This window comes from Microcebus murinus, chromosome 1 (genome assembly GCF_040939455.1).
Source record: "Microcebus murinus isolate Inina chromosome 1, M.murinus_Inina_mat1.0, whole genome shotgun sequence".
NCBI lineage: Eukaryota > Metazoa > Chordata > Mammalia > Primates > Cheirogaleidae > Microcebus > Microcebus murinus.
Genome location: NC_134104.1, coordinates 53,008,724 through 53,029,250, shown reverse-complemented (window position 1 = coordinate 53,029,250; position 20,527 = coordinate 53,008,724). Strand labels below are relative to the sequence as shown.

At 35.7% G+C, this 20,527-nt stretch overlaps 1 protein-coding gene across 1 annotated transcript in view; it reads right to left on the bottom strand.

Moving 5' to 3' along the window:
• The window catches only part of TRAT1 (T cell receptor associated transmembrane adaptor 1), a 31,708-nt gene extending 11,759 nt beyond the window's left edge, over positions 1-19,949 (bottom strand). The window contains exons 1-3 of the mRNA XM_012777208.2: positions 19,735-19,949; positions 12,120-12,230; positions 4,369-4,405 (exon numbers count right to left, since the gene is read on the bottom strand). Of these exons, the coding sequence (XP_012632662.1) occupies positions 4,369-4,405; positions 12,120-12,230; positions 19,735-19,741 (155 nt within the window). The 5' untranslated portion in view covers positions 19,742-19,949. The remainder of the gene's footprint in view (positions 1-4,368; positions 4,406-12,119; positions 12,231-19,734) is intronic.
• Positions 19,950-20,527: the final 578 nt, after the last annotated feature.

Here is a 20,527-nt window from a genome sequence, read left to right as displayed (position 1 = left end):
TATTTGTTTAATAGGCATTTCTTTGAATAGGCAGAATGTAAGTTTGGGCTCTGTCGGCATATGAATGTTACTTAAAACCATGAGAGAGGATGAAATTATTTATGGAATGAGTGTAGATAGAGGAGGGGTTCACTAGATAAGCCCTGGGCACTCTGATGTTTAAGTCAGGAACCAGCAAAGTAGTAGATGCTGCTAAGAGAAAAGGGAAACCAAAGGGGAGCAGCTCAGAGCCCAGAGAAGCGAGTGTTTCAGGTAGAGTGCCAGTGTGTCGGCTGCTGCAGGTGGACCCAGAGAGATGAGACTGAGATTTGACCATGTGAAGTTTATTGGCAACCTTGACATGAGCTAAGTCAGTGGATTAGTGAGGACAGAAGACTGAGTGTAGAGTAGGTTGAAGAAAGAGGAGGAAGAGAAGCCAGCAAACATAGAATGTAAATGGATCTTTCAGGTTTTGCCATAAAGGGGCAGAGCAATGGAGAGGTAGCTATAGGGCAATCTAGGATCAAAGAAGTGTTTTTTTTTTTTTTTTTATTAAAGATATGGACAATATAGTCTGTTTTTATGTTGATGGGAATAAGACAAAAGGGACAGAAACAGTAATGATTCAGGAGAGAAAAGGGAAAGTTGTTAGAGCAATGCATTTTTGAGTATTTGAATACTACATTCTTGCTTTCTTTGGCATGGCCTGTGATATGCGTGTAGGTGTCTTGAACTTGGGGTGGGGGACACCAGTAATAGAACTCTGATCCATAAGAAGATTGTAATCCACAGCAATATTTTGTGGGGCTGGAGGCTGTGGAGTGAATCCAGTAGTGTTCTCTACAATGGGACCGTGAAGGGATACTTGGAGCCATGATATCTAACACTGAATTTTCATTCTCTTGATCAGTGTTCAAGTCCCTCTCCGATATGCCGGTTTCTTTGTAAAGTGTGTTAAGCACAATGAGCTTATATTGCCAGTGCTTTGGAGCCCTTTTAAAAGAAGGGTCTTCTGCCAAAGTTTGAGGGAAGGAGACTGGAGAGAACTACCAGCATGGAGATTTCTGATTTCTAAAGGGATGGGGAAGAATCTGTGAGCGGTGATGAGGGGGCAGCCAAGAATAAGGTTTATGGGACACGTAAACACTTCTCAGGGATTCCCAGATATACTTAGGAAAAGGATAGGTCTTCTTGCAGTCACACAGGGTTGGGGCTTGTTGTGGTTATTTGTGCATTAAATCAAATACACATTGATGGCAATGTGGCCATGGTCATAATGAGTGCCTGGCCTGCACACCCCCTGGGACATCTGAGATGTCAGGGAAAGAGAGCCAAGAGTCCTATTGTCATAACGATGATCAACCCTGAGAACAGGTAATAGAACAATTGAGATGAAAGCTCTGCTCCACAGCACTAGTTAAATTTGGTTAGTATCCTTAGCAAAGAAGAAAAATGAAGAGGATCTCCACCCTGCAGAGCTCCAGAAATCCAAGGAACCACTGGAAGATATAAAAGTAGCTGGACTGAGAGAATGTTTTATGATAAAAGCACCTCTAGTGCCACCCAGAAGCAGTCCATGAAAAGCTGCTGGGAATTAGTCCTAAACTTTTTGACAGGGACTCTGAAAACTGAGAAGTCAGGACGAGCTTAAAATAATTGTAAACCTAAACTGCTTTCCTAAATTAGGGGCTGAACATACTGGAATGGGCAGCAATTTTCTTAGACCTTAATTTTCATCTAGTAAAGCAGAGCTTTTGTATTAACTATACTCTGTAAATAAAGACCTATAATCTGTATTTTTCAGATGATAAAACTGAAGTTTATTAATGCTCTATCACTTTCCAAGACTAAAAATCTAATTGCAAGGGTTTGTTTAAAATAAAAAATTGTCTGGATCTCAAGTCCATTATAGTCCCACTGCATTATCTTCCTAACACAAATCAAAAGTCAAGAGTTATATAGAATTGTTTTAAACGAAAAATAAAGTGGACCAAGGGTCAATACCAGCAAGCGCGTATTTGACTTTCTGTTAGATTTGGATGCTATGCTGTCCTGAAAGTGATCATGTTTCTGACATACTAGTGCAGGGATTTGGGGAAGCAGGAAGATCAGATCAGAGGAGCAATTTCTTTTCTTTCCAGCATGGTTTTCCTACTGAGTAGAAGCAAGATGAGATGTGATGAAAGTTTCTTTCTTTTCTATCTAGCCACAAACCATTTTGTTACTGAAGAGGAATCAGTAATTCCAACCCCATAAGAAAGACCTTATTTCCACTTGTTCTGTTTTAATGTTATAAATTTTAATGGCTGGAAGTAACTTTTTGTTCCTGGAGCCTCCATCCCCCATCACAAAAGTGATTTTGTTTCCTAAACCACATAATTGAGAGAAATAGGTAAGTTATGAAGTATATACATAAACTTGTGGATTAATATGCCAATCTCTTTTTATAGGTAAAAACTGCATTGTATATTCACATTTTGCCTAAATGAAGATTAAAATACATTATTAAATCCTTGAAGTAAACATCTGTGTCTTTCCATTTTTGTACCTCTATTGTTGCAGGACAATTCCCTGGGCAGCCTAGTTCTTCTCCCTTTCTTGCTTGTAACTCTAAAATGTGCTAGAAATGCAACATCCTGGGATAAAGAGGAATGGCCTGGAACAGTCCAGGTTTTATTCCAGTCCCAAAAGAAACAGGAGTCCTTCGATGCTTTAGCCAAGCACGTCGTGTTGCCCCTGGGGTATAAAACCCACGGTGGGCAGCTTTCTGGGGTCCCTCAGCACTGTGTAAGTGGGACACATGCAGATAAGGAAGATTTTCTGACCTTGGGGAACCAGATCTTAATAAAGGTTGGGCTTTTCATTGTTCCTTGCCATTTATTTGTAAATACTAAACTCACTTCATTGTGTGTGAGAGTATTCTGTTTCACCAGACTCAAGCAGAAGATGTGCAGTCCAAAATGCAGTGGGCTGAAGTGTTTGGCCTGCTATCCCTGGTGGTTGGAGTAGTGATGATCCTTGCTTGTTATCCTACATGTAATAGGCGTCCTCCCTTGGGATTGGTAATCAGCAAATTTGTTTTGCAATTGTCTAGCATAGTGCCTGTTTGTTGAGTGAAGATTTATTGAATGAATGAATGTTACAAAGGAACCAGCCTCTTTTCTACATTTGCCCTAGAGCTAAGAGCCTGATTGTTTTGAGATGGGTATTTTACCAATTTTCCCTTCTGGCTTGTCCCATCCTAACCCCCAAATCACCAACCTAGTCTTTAGCTAAGTGACCAAATCACAAGACTTTCTATCACATTACATCTTAATTGCCTTTCAAATGAAAAGCATCAAATTAATCAGCTTCTTCTACATGGTTAGATAGGATTTTCTGTCCTGCTGTTTTCTGTAAAAAAACAAAAGAATCACTTTTGATATGAACTAATGACTTAACATTGGATTCTTTAACATGAGATTATTTTTATAACTGCTCTTAAAAATTAAGAGTACATGTGTGTCTGCCTACAGCCTAATTCTTGAATCTGCCTGAGAAATTGTTCTCATAGAGAACATTTTTTTAAAAAGAACTTTTAGAGGCCAAAAAGACTTATAATCTTCTCCTACCCAGTGAACAAGCTCTATGTTTTTCAAAGACCTTTCAGTCTACCATTTCAGAAAGGTCTTGAAGAGCCCTCTAGGAAATTCTCTTTATTTAGAGTTTTCTTTTTTTTTCACTCCTAAAACAGAAATCTCCAATACAATGACACATCTGGGTCACAATATACTGTCCAAGAAAATGAAATTTCTCTGCTATGATTTATGCCATAAACTCTCTTAAAAAAGTACGATACTATACACATTTCTCTGCAAGTAGCATGTTTTAAAAAGAATAAGTTATATCTATAACTGCACATTATTTTAGAGTATCTGTTTACTACATTTCCCTATTGCTTGACATTACCTTTACAGACAGCATACCACCAGGCATCCTTGTATATATGTGTGTGTATACATATCTTATTAGGTAGTGCCAGATTTTTTCTATTCTGGATTCTGAAGTATAGCACAATTCTATATATAATTAGACTACATCTTTACAATCTGATCTGAATCAAAATCTAGGATCTCTGCTTTTGAAATTAATGAGAATTCTTTAGATGCCAGGATAGAATCTCATTTCATCCTTCACGCAGCTCTCTCATTGACTCACAATGTGTAAATAACTAGGACAGATAATAATGTTATAGTTTCTACTCTTCAGATGGGAGTAAAAATAATTAGAACTCACTTTTCCTTTTATTTTAACCCACTTGCAACATCCCTGAGCCAAATCTATGAGCAATGTAGCATTTGTTACTTTTGCTTATTGGGAATCATAATATATGACTCAATTTCAACATACCTGGGAATGTAGTCATCGGAGTACCTGTACATTTTATCTGAAAGATATTCAAAAAGAGACATATCAAAAGAAATTTTGACATACATTTGTTAAATCTTCTACAGGGTGTTTGAGGGGAGTTTAGCTTCAATGTTAACATCTTTAATCGAGGCCTTAGGGCCACTGATGATTGAAATCAGGGTAAAGACCTCCTATTTAGCTCAATCAGATTCTCCCTTGGTAAGGTGGGATGGAAACAGTGCATCTTGGAAGTGATGTACAGCCTGGATATGTGGCCATTTTATGCTCAGGAAGCACTAAGCAGAGAAAGTGGTAACCTTCATTCCTGCCTGTCTTGTGGTTCCAGCCCATTGTGGGGCACAGCTGTACTTTCTGCCTTTGAGTTCTAGGAAACATCTCTGCATTCTTCTGATAAGTTTTTCTCTTTCCTCATGCTGGTTTGAATAAGCTTTTCTTCCTTACCAAAAATAAATAAATCAAAAGAAAAAATTCCCTGGCAGACAGACAGTTCTTTGCTTTTTTTATTCTTTATCTTTAACATTTCTTGGCATGTGAGCAACAACAACAAAATGACATTAAGGAAGCAGCTCTGGTCATGCTTCCATTTCATCTACACAACACAAACAGTGGTCAGGAGAAATAAGGGTCCTAGGGACAAGAGATCTGGAAAAAGCTGGAACACAGTCTCTAAAATTAAAATAGTAGAATGACTTAAAAAGTTCTGTCTACAGAGATAAGACTTACCAGAGATTTCTTGTAGGACAACAAAACCATGAAAAAAATTATGTGCCAAATCTCAGTAAGTAACCCCCTGTTGAACTTTGAAGTGGTGTTCAAAAGTAAATAGAAGGAGTATTTTTACTTCTAGTTAAATATATGAATTCAAAAGATATTAGAAAATAGAGTTCTAAGAAACTTTTAAAGCAAGTCAGTTATTCATAATGACTTACTGAGAAAAATTAAGGAATATTCAGAGTACAGTTTTGATAGTTAAGATCAATATTATGAAGAAATCAATCATTCATCAATTTTCTTTGATGTTGAACTAGACAGATGTACATAGTATGATGTTTACTATATTTGAATTGCCTGTTATTTAACTTGACATTAAATAAAAGCCAAAACCTTGCAAAAGCTATTCATATAAAAATGAAGACCAGTATTATATCTAAGTTTCTAACAATGATCCAGATACAGTAGTATCAGAATGTTGATCCTTCAGCTTTAATATATGAAAAATACTGTGTGTTGGTAAGGAACTAGCAAAAACATTTTCAAATAATTAAGTCACCACATGACTGCAAAGATTATTTTTAGCTGGGTTTATGTGTGACAAAGTTGAGTTATTCTCTAGAGAGGTTATTAACTGTTAAAGAAACATTAGCAGAACGACTTATGAAAACAATCACATTGGAGGATGAAATGGACATGTCACATGTCAACGTGTTAGGAAGAATCCTGTGAAGGAAAAAATGAGGGAAGATTTCTCAGAGCACATCTCTAAGCTGCTTGGGGACCAAAAGTGATGAACATAAGCCATTTGGGATGTGTCAGGAATACACTTCCAGCCCACAGAAAAGGTCCCACCATGAAATGCATGTAAAAGATGCAGCTACTACTTCAGATTAGTCTTGAATATGAATACATGTAAATGCTAGGAGAAGCCTAGAGTGGTCTAAAAGATGTTGCACAGTAGCCACAAATTAAGGACAGTTCAGCAAAATCAGAAAACTCGAGAAATATAAATCTTATCAATAATCATAAGAAAAATTAATGTAGACCAGAAATAAGTTTCTATATGAAGAAAATGTTTATACCCAGGCCACTAATTATTTTCCAGATTCACCTGGAATTAAAGTACATGCACAAGAATTTAGTCAAACTGTAGCCTGATATATCATGGAACAAGTTCAGGGTTAAGAATCAGAAGACATAGATTTGGTACCAATTCCGCAATGCATTTGCCAGGCAACAACATGCAAATGATTTCAAAATTCACATTTCTGTTTTTGTAGAAGTAGGGATAATAATGCCTATTTCATGGAGTAGATGTGGAAGATAAATGATACTGTAAAAACATTTCATAAAATGACAAAGTTTGTTATATATTCTAAATACATATTATATAACAAATCAGAATTGTGCTCACTTGATTTGAGAAGTTTCTTTATTAAGTGAGTTACCTGAAAATAGACTGATGTTATAAAGATGGTATTTTAACTTAAAAGATTTATAAGTAAAGCTCGATTTGGAATGAAATTACTAAATCTCGCCTTTGGCAAAAAGATTGTCACCAGCTAAGCATTAATTAGAAATTTAAAAAAAGGTAAAAAATAAAGATTTTAAAAACAAAAATAATGTCATTGCTTAATAAGAAAAAAATAGGTATGGAGTAAAAATATTTCCCCAAACAGACTAATATTTTTAGAATATGCATTTTTCTATTAGAGGTGCTTGTAGTATGAATATTGGTACCTGGAACTATACTAATGTAATGTGTGATGGTTAGAAGGGAAATATAGCTGATGTATTAGCAGCAGAGAAAACAAGACCAAAAAGCTTTATAGGAAAAGGGTAATAGAATCAGCTATATAAAGGATACAATTAAATAATGCTTAGATAGAAGGAAAAAAACTATACCAATGTGAAAAAGAAGACACTAAGTAAAAGAGCACCTGAAATGGGGCCTAAGAAGTTCAAGGACACCTCACTCCATGCCACTCTTAGCATGTAAATGTATAAGCTGGAGCTGGGCAATCAGGACAAGGGTGGTTTTCGTTTTACAGTCCTTCCTAGACGAAGGTTAATAGAATATGAGCTCTTTAAATGGGGAGGGGTAGTAAAAGGTTCAGAGGTTACAGCTAAGAATAAAGGTCCACACGCTGAGGCTCCTGAAAAAAGAGTTCTTTTGTCATGAAGGCTTTTAAGTTTATTTAGAAACACCTGGCATGATTTAAAAGCTGCCTAGTGATTTCAATGGCATATAGCGAAATAAAAAGTGTGCCCTTTACTATTAAGCAATTAAGTATGCAAGATGGTGTGTGGGAAAAACTGAGTGAGCTTTCGCAGTTCTCTCCTGTGATTCAGATGCAAACACTTGTGGTCAGGTTTGTAGTTGAGAGGGTGTGATGCAAACACATTTGCTTTTGTTTTTCCCTTTAGAATGTTCATTCTCCTATGCACAACACAACAAGAAAAAGCAGCACATGGTTTAAATTCCATAATAAAACCTTTCTAATACATTTTCAATGTGAAAAATGGGCAATAATTTTCGAGCGAATAGGAGATGTACAGATAGGACTTTGAGGTACGAGCAAACCATACGCTTGTTTATCCAACTCTTCCTCTCTACTTTGAGAAGGATAAAGAATATTCTTTGGATTTAAAGGAGGAAAAAGCTAATGCATTCCTATCACAAAAAGAAAGAAATATAATCCTCTTAAAGAACAGATTTGGAAAAAGAATCACATAAAAATGAAAGATTTATTTTGGAGGGGATGAAAGAACTCCATTTCAAAGCTTCTACCTAACTGCTGCAGAAAACATCAAGGAGAGGCTTATCTGGTCTATCTGATTGAATGTGTAGATATTGTATTGTTGTTGGGATGGAGATATTTTTTTTGTGTGTGAGCTTTTTAATACACAAGCAAAACTTATTCACTGACTGTCCCCCAAGGTGGAGTCATATCTTGCAAGTTTCTTAGCCACAAAGAGTCACACAAAGATGCAAACATAAAAAAGTTACATGAGGCCAGATACAGGAGCATTGCATTCACAGACCAAGTGGCAGAAAAGCTGGCTGGATGCGATAGAATCTCTTCTAGTCTATCTGTTCCGAGAAATAAAGCAGGGAGAGGTCTTTGGTAGGACTGGGAAGGGATCAAACAGTTTGCAGGGCTAATCCCCAAACTACCTGAAATCTCCATTTGTTCATATGGCATGGAAAAGGTGGCAGATTTATATCCAATGCCTGGGAAAAGATGTCAGGAGACCTTGGGACAGTGGGAAAAGGCTAAAGAGAGAAAGGGTAGAGGTGGGATGAGAACAAACCATTGTAATAGCATTGATAATCGCTGCTCCAAGGTTAGTCTTAGGTTTGCACACCGATAAAGTGCAAGTGCTAGGGTTGCGTGCTCCACCCAAGGAGGGCACGTTATTGCTTAAATAAAATAATTTGTGATAGGCTAATGTTTATAACCAATTCCACAAAAGCCTACAGAAAATTCTCTGAAATGGACCTGAATGTGACTTACATGCATACAACAGTTACTGCTAAAGCTCAGGGTATTGTACAGACCTGTTTAATAATAACAGAGATGGGGTCAGAAAGGGAAGTGGGAGCTGGAGGGGAACTAGAGGGCATAGGGATGGTGGGAGCACTGAAGAAGCCAGAGGAACGAAAGTTCACTAAAATAACAGACATTAAAATTAAATGAGATGGTATGTAGCCATCAGAGGCTCTTAATAATTATTTGTGGAAAGAGGGAAGGAAGAACTAGAGCCACCAGTTACAGTGATGTGGGCAGTGTGAGGTCTAAGGACCTACTAAGTCCCCAGCACTATAAAAAGGTGGGTGGGTGGGTGGGTAAGTAGGTAGGTAGGTAGGTAGGTAGGTAGATAGGTAGATAAAATTCTCACAAGAACCCTATGATTAGATGGTATTTCCCACATGCTCTAGACGGGAAAACAGACTCAGAGAAATATGTTACTTGTACAAATCTCCCAGCTAAATACTGAAAGCAGAGTTCTAACTCACATCGGGTTGACTTCAAAGGTGTGTTTTTTTAAAAATAAATTAAGGGCTGAGTACTACTCAGCCAAAAAAAAAAAAAAAAAAAAAGATGAATAGCTTTTGCAATAGTCTGGATGGAACTGGACACCATTCTCCTAAGTGAAGTACCACAAGAATGGAAAAACAAACACCATATGTACTTATGATTAAATTGGAACTAACTGATGAGTACACAAGTGCACAGAAGGAAGTAAAACTCATGGAAAGCAATTGGGGGAAGGGGGAGAGGGTGGGGCAAAAATCTATCTAACAGATACTATGGGCACTATTTGGGTAATGGACATACATATAGCCAGGACTCAAGCATTACAAAAATGATCCATGTAACCTAAAACATTTGTACCCCCTTAATAATTTGAAATAAAAAGAAATTGAGGGGATTGAAGTTGATTTAGAAAAGTACATCAGTAAATGTAATTTATTATTTCCTATTTTTAAAAATGTCCTTTCCTGACACACTACTTTTATTCAATAGAATCATTTATGGAATGTCTGGAATAGTAAAATTATACAACTGAAATAAGAAATCTGTCCTGAAAAAGCAAAATGAAAAAGTACTCTTTTGTGAGTTAGGCTATTGTCTTTTAGCAGTGATCAACTTACCATTATAAGCAAGCTACTCCACAAAGGAGTTGGCATGGTGGCAAATTGGTATGTATATAGATAAATTCCAATGCACAACCAACCAAAAATGAAAATTGTAAAGCCTGTTCACATTGAGTTGTAAAAGACTGGTATAGCCAAATACTTCTGGGGCAGAAGTAATAGGTCAGTAAAATTAGACCAGTCCTGATCTTGATCATGTTGATAAAAAGTAGTTAACATCCACACCTTTATGTAATCATAGGGCTGAACAAAATGACTGTTTAAGTTGAAAGTAAATAGGTCACACTTGCTAGATGAAATTTAAGTTAGACAATGGGGCTCAAGTTAAATGTGTCAGTCTACTCCTTACCTGGCCTTACAAAAATCTTTTTTTTTTTTTAGTTTTCTTTATTTCAGCATGTTATGGGGTACAAATGTTTAGGTTACATTGTTGCCTTTGCTGCACCTGAGTCAGAGCTTCAAGCATGTCCATCCCCCAAATGGTGCGCACTGCACCCATTAGGTGTGTATATACCCATTCCTTCCTCCTCCTCCCATCTGCCTGAGACCCGATGAATGTTACTGATCTATGTGCACATAAGTATTGATCAGTTAATACCAATTTGATTGGTGAGTACATGTGGTGCTTGTTTTTCCATTCTTGTGATATTTCACTTAGTAGAATTGACTCTAGCTCTATCCAGGATAATCACAAAAGGTGCTAAATCACCATTGTTTTTTGTGGCTGAGAACTTCATGGTATGCATATACCACATTTTATTAATCCACTCATGTATTGTTGAAATTAGTGAAAGAGGAAGGTACTATTTGAGATGCTTGTTCTTGCTGTGGTTTCTACCTTAAATTATTTCACCTCTCTAGCTCTCAATTCACCTTTATTTCACATTCAGGTGAGAACATCTACATTCATAAAATATCTTAATGAAGAAATTAAAATATAGTCAGTTTAAACTATTGTATAAAAAAGTGCTACTCAACTCATATTTTCCTATAAAAGAAGGAAACTTTATAAGTCAGATTTATAAATAGTCCATCATGAGATATCTGTTACAAAGTTTATTTGAAAATATATTTGATTTTTCAAATAATTGCTGAGAGCATTGCTAATAAAAAGCATTGTTTGCCTGAAACTTCACCGTAGGTATAAAATTATGTAATATAGATCCTAAAAGAGTGTTAGGTTTCTGGGTGAGGATATTTGGTCAATAATACAGTATGTGCTGATAGAAACCATTTTGGACAGAGAATTAGAAAAACTGGGCACTTATCCTTGATTTTGATGTTGGATAGATGTATGACCTCAGCTATGCCACTTCATTTTCTAGTGCCTCCTATCTTTCTTTTCAAACCTGCATGACAATAATGCCACCTTCTTCATATTTTATATTAGAATCACCAACACTTGAGAACATATTTCTAAGAGGATCAAGGACACTCCCTGCAATCTGACCACTGTTATAAATTAGCTTAAGGCAACTTTTCTTGGACACATGTATCTAACTTAATTTTGTTAACTTAGTTTTATTTCCTTTTATCTGTTAAAGAAAATGCATTTCCCCTTCTTTTCTATCCTTTTATTACTACTAAAATGTCCTACTCCTAAGAGTTTCTTGGTATTACGACACCTCCCAACAATGGTTGAACTCTCATTCTTCCATCCATCCATGTATTCAACATGGACGTGTTGGATGCCTACAGCATACAAAGGTTGCTGGGCTTTATGCTATTTTAATCACGGCATGTGCAAATGAAAGGCACATGGTTCAAACTGCTGCCTAGCCTGTTGAATAGCAAAGCTGACAGTGGCAGATACTCTTGACTTGCCCTCCTAGCCCCTGGGAGTGTTTAAGAACAAGCCCATGGTTCATCTATTGCTTTTCCTGTCCCCTTCTGAGCACACCTCTGCCTGTTGCACTTGAGTGGAGCTCACTGATCCTGAGAAGACTAAATAGGCTTGAGTGGAATCTTACGGAGCTAGTCTTCCCTTTTCTCATCATGCATCACATGCATCATCATGATGCATCTCATCATGCATCTGGCTGCTCCAGAATAGACTACAATTTCGTGGGCTGTTCACTAGGATAAACCCTTCTAACTCCACACCCTACAACAAAGAGAGAAATAAAGCTAAACTGGGGAGTGTTTTTTTTTTTTTTAACATTTCTAATATGATTGCATTCTTAAATTAAGAGAATCCTCAGGGTGAAAAATAATCATCAAATAGATTTTCTATAAATAAGATTTTTCTATTGAATGACATTTTATAAGATTGTCTACTTCCACAGGTTTTTCCAGTGACTCCACGGTCTCCATTCAAGCAGGTGCCAGGTGGCTATTTGTCCAAATGTCTTACCTTGTCGCTGCTTTTGCACACAGTGGGAAATGTTGAAGATCAACGATATGACCAGAGCCAGACCCAAGAAGGCTAGAAGTCCCCAGAGATAAAAGGGGCATGCAGCATTTCCTGGAAACAAAAGTAAGCACACCCATAATATAATAGCTGCTTACCCATTTGTTTTGGTCTAGCTACTGCCACAGTTAAAGCCATTGCATTTATTCATAATGAAAGATAGATCCTCTGCCAGGAAATTAACATTGGCAACTTCTTACAGATTTCAAAGTGGTGGTTGGTGATTAAGTCCCTGAATTCAGCATGGGCAAAAGAAAGCACGTTTCCCACATTCTTCATGTTTATGTAATAGAAGATATTTTTAGTCTGGCTATTAAAAGGTGACAAATGGTATCTGATTATAAAAACTTTTGTTCAAAATCAAGAATATTCAAATCACTAAGAATCATAATTTGCTATACTTTTCCCCTTTCTTTAATCTTCAGATTATTAATACAATCACACTTTATTTTTGTTTACAGAAACCACTTGTTCCCTTCCACTAATCTTAGTAGTATAGGATAGTGTGTGTAGAAATAAAACAATAATTCTGGAATCATAGTAACCCAGTTTTGTTAAGACTGGCCACAGGGAGATTTTTCTCATACTATTTACAGCCCCATGAATGTATTATGGAGAGTTAATTATTACTCTCTTTTCCCTAGGCCTACACAGGGTCTGGATCATTAATATCACATCTTCCACTTCCACATCTTATCCCACTGGAAGATCTTCAGGGGCATTAACATACAGGGAGCTGTCATCTCCCGTGAAAATAATACCTTCTCCTGAAATACCTCCTGAAGGACTTGCCTGATGCTTTTTTTTTTTTTCTGTATTTTTTTTTTTTAGTTTTTATTTTGGCATATTATGGGGGTACAGATTTTAAGGTTTCAATAAATGCCCATTTCCCCCTCTCCCCCCAAAAGTCTGAGTCTCCATCATGACCATCCCCCAGATGGTGCACATCTCACTCACTATGTATGTATATACCCACCCCCCTCCCCCCTCCCACCTCCCCAATACCCTATTACTGTAGCACCTATGTGTCCACTTAGGTGCTACTCAGTTAATACCAGTTTTCTGGAGAATATATCTGGTGCTTGTTTTTCCATTCTTGGGATACTTCACTTAGTAGTATGGGTTCCAGCTCTAACCAGGAAAATATAAGATGTGCTATATCACCATTGTTTCTTAGAGCTGAATAGTACTCCATGGTATACATATACCACATTTTATTAATCCATTCTTGGATTGATGGGCACTTGGGCTGTTTCCACAGCCTTGCAATTATGAATTGTGCTGCTATAAACATTCGAGTGCAGGTGTCTTTTTTGTAGAGTGTCACTGGATCATTTGGGTAGATGCCCAGCAATGGGATTGCTGGATCAAATGGTAGATTCACTTGTATCGCTTTAAGGTATCTCCATATTGCTTTCCACAGAGGTTGAACTAGTTTGCAGTCCCACCAGCAGTGTAGGAGTGTTCCTGATGCTTTTTACAGTTACTTGTTTTTGTTTAATAAGTAACAGTACACTGAAAAGTATTATAATAAAAAAGTATAGTAAATGCATAAGCCCATAATATTATCAAGTATTATGTACTGTACATAATTGTTATACTTTTATACAATTGGAAGCACAGTAGGTTTGTGTATACCAGCATCACCACAAATGTGAATAATGCATTGTATTACAACAACAGCTATGAAGTCACTAGGCAAAGGAATTTATCAGCTCCATTATAATCTTATGTGAACACCATCATATATATGGTTCATCATTGAGCAAACCATCATTATGTGGCACATGACTCTATAGAGTATAGTGACAATTATATGGTGTAGCATAATATAGTATAACTTCCTTAAGAACATATTTTACACATAAGTTATTATAGAGTTGACCAGAAAGCTGCATTGTTTAAAATCAAGCATTTAATGGATGCATTAATAATTTACCTTTGGCTAAATTGGACTTATAACTCTGCTTTGGGCATAGTCCAGGCTAGAATTATTGCATGAAATCCCTATGGCATAACTTTGGGTCCTTGATCATTCAATCATCATGTGTTGAAAGGATGTGAAATTGATTTTGGAAGGATTTTTTGACCCTGCCTGTGTGAAACTACCTGCATCTACCCCTGAATGAAAGTAGAATGGGCTTTGATGACTTTCTATTCTGGGAAATGTCCCATTTATGTTTCCAAAATTTCTTAAGAGAATGTCAAGACTGCTTCCATCTCACTGACCATTAAAGCATACAAGCTGCCCTAAAATGACAACAGAGTTGAACTTGAGGTTGTAGTCAGAAAATAAAATCTAAAATTCTCTCTTGCTCTTTTTATTCTTTTTTCCATTTTCCATATTTTCCGCCTTTGTTATCAGGGCAAAATAAAACATGTTTTAAGAAAAAAAAACCCAGCTGTATAAAACTCACATTTGAATTTGCTAATTATAGAGATAGTATAGACTATAAAATATTATTTAATGCATTATTTGGTGTCTCATGTATAAGGACCTGGGCATCTCCTCAAGAGCTGGTACATTTTTACTCTTATATCCCATGTAAATATTATAATTGATCATCTGTCTTTGATACAAACCTACTTTAAGCAAATCTCTATGATTATATGATACTCATTTTTGCAGACTAATTGTATTCTTGCCCCTTATTGTCCCTTTAATCTGACTTATTTGGTTATCTTTTACACTGTTGTATGTATTTCTAATATCCTTCTTTCTGGGAGAGGGGCAAATAAATACCTAGAAAATAATAATAAATCTCTAGCACTTATCATCCTTGGGAAAACTAATAAAAATCTCCTTTCCCCTTAGTATTTTTTCCTTTCCATTTCCCACAGCATCTAGCAATTAGTATATACTCAGTCAATACTTATGGTTTAGGTAAATAAAATATAGTGTAAGACATACCATCATACTTCAAGGAAGTAAACAGAAAGCCCTAATCTTAATTTAAAAATTGCCCCGAATCTAGCTATAAATCATCCTATCATTTGGAAAAATTATATTTCAAATAGAGGTTTCATTATTTCTTTTCCAAGTAAAGGGAGAATCAAAATAGTTGTATTAGTCCATTAACTGCTATAAGATAATTTTGCTCTCAGCCATAAAGAAACAACAAAATCAATGTCACAAGCCTCTATGTTACACAGAAGGCTTTAGGGAAAGTCCTAATAAATTTCATGAAATAATGTCAGCAACACTTGGGCCACACTGTACATTCCTTAAGGGCTATGTTTTATCATTTACTCCTCAAGGAAGGAACCCTTGGGCTCAGGAGTGTGAAGCCATCCTGGGCAATATTGCAAGGCCTCATCTCTTAAAAAAAATAAAGAAAAAGAAAAACCACACATATGAAAAGAGTATATATTAAGTAGCTAAATAGTGGAAATTTTCAACTTGAATGGCAGATCTGCATAAATGTTCATGCACACACACACAATTTATAACTCCCCTTACACAGTAATTCTAAATGTGCAGTATAAATATCTCTATACTCTTGCATCTACTTCTTAAAAACAGTGCCTCTTTTAATATTGGATGCATAGAGTACTTAAAAATTCTTGCAACCTTTAGTATCATTCATTAATTGTAATTACTTTCATTTATATAGCTTTTATCAATTTAAAAAGAACTCCCACACAATTTGAATTTAGCTATTTACACTATTAAAAAGCCAAAGGCCTCACAAAATTATTAGTGAGGCAATGGCAGCTAGGAAAATCATGATTTAAGTTTCTATCTAGCTTCCAACTGCCAGGGGCTAATAGTGGGTTTAATTACAAGACCTCTAACTCCCTTAAAGCCAAGAGTAATTGGCAGGCACTGTATTTGGAATTCATGATTGCATGTGTGCTGGGAGGAAACCCAGCTAAGCAAATACAATGTCTTTCTGATGGCAGGTTTGATTTATACAGAAGCCTTTACTTAAACAATTAATAGGAAAAGGTAATATGCCTTGTTTCTACTTCAGGCTTTCTTTAACTGAGATAAGTGTATATGTTTATAGTATATGGCCTCCCTTGGCTTGTAAACTCTGTCAGAGCAGCGAACATCTCTTTGCAGTCCATGAACATGTATATTTATTTTAGGCATCCAGAAGTTTTGAAGAAAAGTAGTGATATTATGATCTCCATAGGTCTACTTATAAAATGAGTTTTTCTTAACATAGTGATGGTTTGTTGTTAAAGCACATTCTTGGTGATTTTTTTGAACGTGGCACATCATCATACGCCCACAATCCCCACCACTGCCATCCAAGCCCATCAATAAAAGGCGTTAGAATCACAGATATTAGCACAGGAGGGGGCTCTCAAATCAATGCCAGGCTCTCAAGTAAATAACATACTGTTTTTAGTGCCAAACCTGAAATGCCGATCTTAAATTGGTGTCTATCATGAACAGAGGGTTATTTGCGCAATGATGCTTTGTGTTGGGGAGTGGGCGGTGATGGGAGAGGGAAAATGGCAATAGTGGCCCGGGAATGCCTGTTTCAAACAGTGTGGAGACAAAGGTTGAGTCATCACTCCCTGCTTGTGTGCAAATCACAGAACTTTACTGAGCCAATCATAAAACTGGAGCTCAGATCTTCGTTCATATAACATGGGGCCACCTCCTCTTACTACCTTATGAGTCCTCTCAATCAACACTTACTGAACTGAAGGAAGTATACATACAGGAATGAGGTGGAGGCAGATGTTGAGAGAAGATGTTATGATTTCTCCAATGCTGGACTTCTTGTTGCTTCTACAATTAAACTTTGAGATTGGTAAACTTCAGCAATTCTACTGGGATTAAAGTGTTGCCAAAATTCCTGCTGTAGATGATCCCCTTTTTATTTCTATTTAGCCACTCTATTTTATATAAGTACTTATTGTTTCTTATTAGAGAAGCACCTTTGTAGATGCTCTGAAGATGCATGGTTGTGTAGAACCTTTCATCCAACAAAATACCTTAACTACTATGTTTCTTTTAATATTTTGAAAAGGTCTATTAATATTTTTCTCTCTTCCTTTTAATTCAGGAATGCCGGGAAAACCAAATGTAATTTAAAAGGCCTAGAAAAGTACCCAATAATGATATCTATTACTGACTAGCAATTTGTGGGGCATTTGTTTCTCAGAGCTGTGATCTTTAAGTGACAATATTTTTTGAATTGACTTTTATTAAAGTCACTGCCAAATATTACCTAAATTACATGAAGAAACGTTGTCTTTCACCTTCAGTTAACATTGTTTTTTACTTGAGTTTTAAAGATGACGCATAAGTTAGTCCTACTTATTCTCTGAAAACAGGCTTTCATTGTTCTCAAAAACATGACTGAGCCACAAGAGAAGACAAAATTGGGTAAAGACAATGAGAATCCTTTTTTTAAAAAAGCGCAAACTAAATTGTAAATCATTGTTTAAGTTGAATTAATGATAACCCAAAGGAATTGCTTTCACCCTTTGATTCAGCTATTATTGATTTTCCATAAATGCAGAAACATGGCAGGAATTAAGATACCAGCACATTTATTGATGATGGAGTGAATACAGGCATTTAAGTAGTAAAAAAGGAAAGATTTAGGTTTGTGTTTTTATACATTGTTTTACTTAACTGGAAGTAATTTTGCTTTTTTGTGTGTTCAAATGTATTTCCTTTTTAATTTTACCTGTGTAAATATAAAAATTAATATAATCTAATTCTCTTCTTCTTTCACATTAAATTTTGTTTTGCTCTGTTTCAGCTTTTAATATCTATAAGTCTTTAAGGGCAAATACTTTGCATCTCTCTTGTGAAAGTAAAAGGTCTCAATTGGCAATGGAGGAGCTCCTGTATTATACCTGAAGGGGAAATCTGCATTATAAAATGTTATGGAGGAAATTGATCCAAACTTTCCAAATTTAGAATTAATTAGTCCTGAAAATAGTTGAATGTTGAACTCACTGCCTTTGGCCTTCCCACACCCTTCCTGAGTTCCTCATCATTATCAGCTCATGACAATTGAACACAGTACTGCTATGTCCATCTCTTGCAAGGCACTAACAAAACTCGAACAATTGTTTTTGTTCTTTGCTATTTATGAACTGGAAAAAATGAGAGGTATGAAAATCATATGTTAGCTTACACTCCCTGTGTGATTTATGGAATCAATTGACTTTAAGATTCATCAAACAAAACACTGGAAGTAAATTCACAGAAATTATAATATTAATATATAATATCTTCACTCTATAAATGGCCCATACAAATTAGAATAAAAAGCATTATAAACATAATTAAGGAAAAGATGTAATCAGACAATTCACAAATTATAGAATTATAAAGTTTTAAAAGCCATGCAAAAATGTTCAATTTCATTATAATCAAAGTACTGCATATTAAACGATGAGTTAGCATGTTATGCTTATGAAATTAGTTAAGGTTTTTATAAATGATACCAGCCTGTTAAGGGGAAACACTGCTAGGATGAGAGTGAATTGGTATCACTCTTGGAAAAGCAATTTAGCACTAATGAGACTTAAAATGTTCATAAACTCTTATTCAGTAATTCCAATTCTAGAAATCTTTCCTAAGAAAATAATAACCCTTAATACACAGAAAAATCTATAGAGTTGTTCATCTTTCTGTCATTTAAAATATAAAAAACTGTATATAACAAATATCCAATAGACAAATGACTAAACTATATAACCCAGTAGATGTCATTTTTGTGCATTCATTTAAATTAATGTGCATTCATTAAATTTGGCAGAAATTATAATAAATTGTTATGATGTTAGTGAAAAAAGCTGGATATATGATTTTCTGGACATTATTATTCCTTCAGTTATGAAGATCAAACTATGTATGATGTATAGAAATAAAAATTGGAAGGAAATACAACATAATTTGTGTTTTTAAGGTGATGGAAAATATGTAAGATTTTTAAAATATATTTCACAGTTCTCCCACTTTACATAATATACATGTTTTTTCTTACAAGAAAAAAGATATTTAAGGAATAAAAAGTACAAAAAAGAACATAGGAGAAATGAACCATCCATGTGGATTCACGACAGTGAATGGATGTGGATCCATCCTTCACGATCCATTGCACGAGCCATTGACTTTTCACTGGCCTTTTCAAAATTGTCATCTCTCTAAACGTTGGCAATTGGATTGACTGCTGGGAAGATACTATCATGCCTAATCTCTGAAGAATTAGAATGTAGAATTAGAATTACACCTATCCTGCTTTATATCTAAACTAAAAAGGACTAGGTATGGTCAACAAAAGCTTTAAAAATAAGTACTTCAAAGGGCATAATTATCAATGCACACATATGGTACAGTTACTACTAACTTTATATTATAAAACACTGCCTACTTTTTTCTTTTGAGAGAAAATTGTCAACTTGTACTCAATATAATTCAAAACATATTCTAATTATACTAAAGGTTATCTGACACTTTTAAAAATAATTGTGCTAACTAACTACTTTCCAAATATTCAGGATCTTTTTGTTAGGACTTAGAAATTAAGTGAAATGTTAGGCATAGGAATGGAACAAAAGAATTCAAAGTGCCACTTACCTGACATGCTTCTTTTTTTCAGAAAAATCCTTATGTAGCCATAGGCAAATCTTATGTATTAAAAATGCTTCCACAAACTTTTTCTTCCGATTAATGTTGCTTGGTTATGTTGGCAGCATGTCAGCAAAACTTGTCTTTATCAGTACCTCACAATTTTTTTCTTCTCTTCTGTTTCTTCAAATCTTTTGTGTGTCCTTTGTTCAGTTACAAACAGGAAATGTGGTGATGGAGGCTTCTAAAGTTTTGATCTGAGCACAGCAGACTTAAATTGTTGTGTAACGTGGGAAGAAAAATCCCACAAGCCTCCATTTTCTGGTATATGACTTTTTTTTAAATCAATATCTGAGTCTAATTTAAAAATAAATAAATAAAAGTATGAATTAAACTAGGAGGGATCTTGCCTATCTCTGGAGAGAATTCGGGAATCTCCCCACAAGTGAATTCACATGGAAACAAAATAAAATACATTAAACTAGCAAGTGAATAGCAAGCAACCCCTGGGTGTGATCTTTGAGAAGCGTTAAAGGTCAGGTAATTAATTCTATCCCACTGGGAGACTAGATGCCTGCCTTACTTCCTGCCATCTCACACCCCAGCCAGCAAAAGTCCTCTGTCCAGTTTAGAGTCACCTGGCAACTAGTTCCAGTTTTCAACCACCACCCCAGAGTCTCAGTGTCAGAAGTTCTTAAATATTGGTGTACAGAAATATGCTATGTGGCACGAGTTTGAAATGCATTAGTTTAAAATCTTGAGCCCTACTGAATCAGAATATTTAGGGTGAAGCACTGGAATA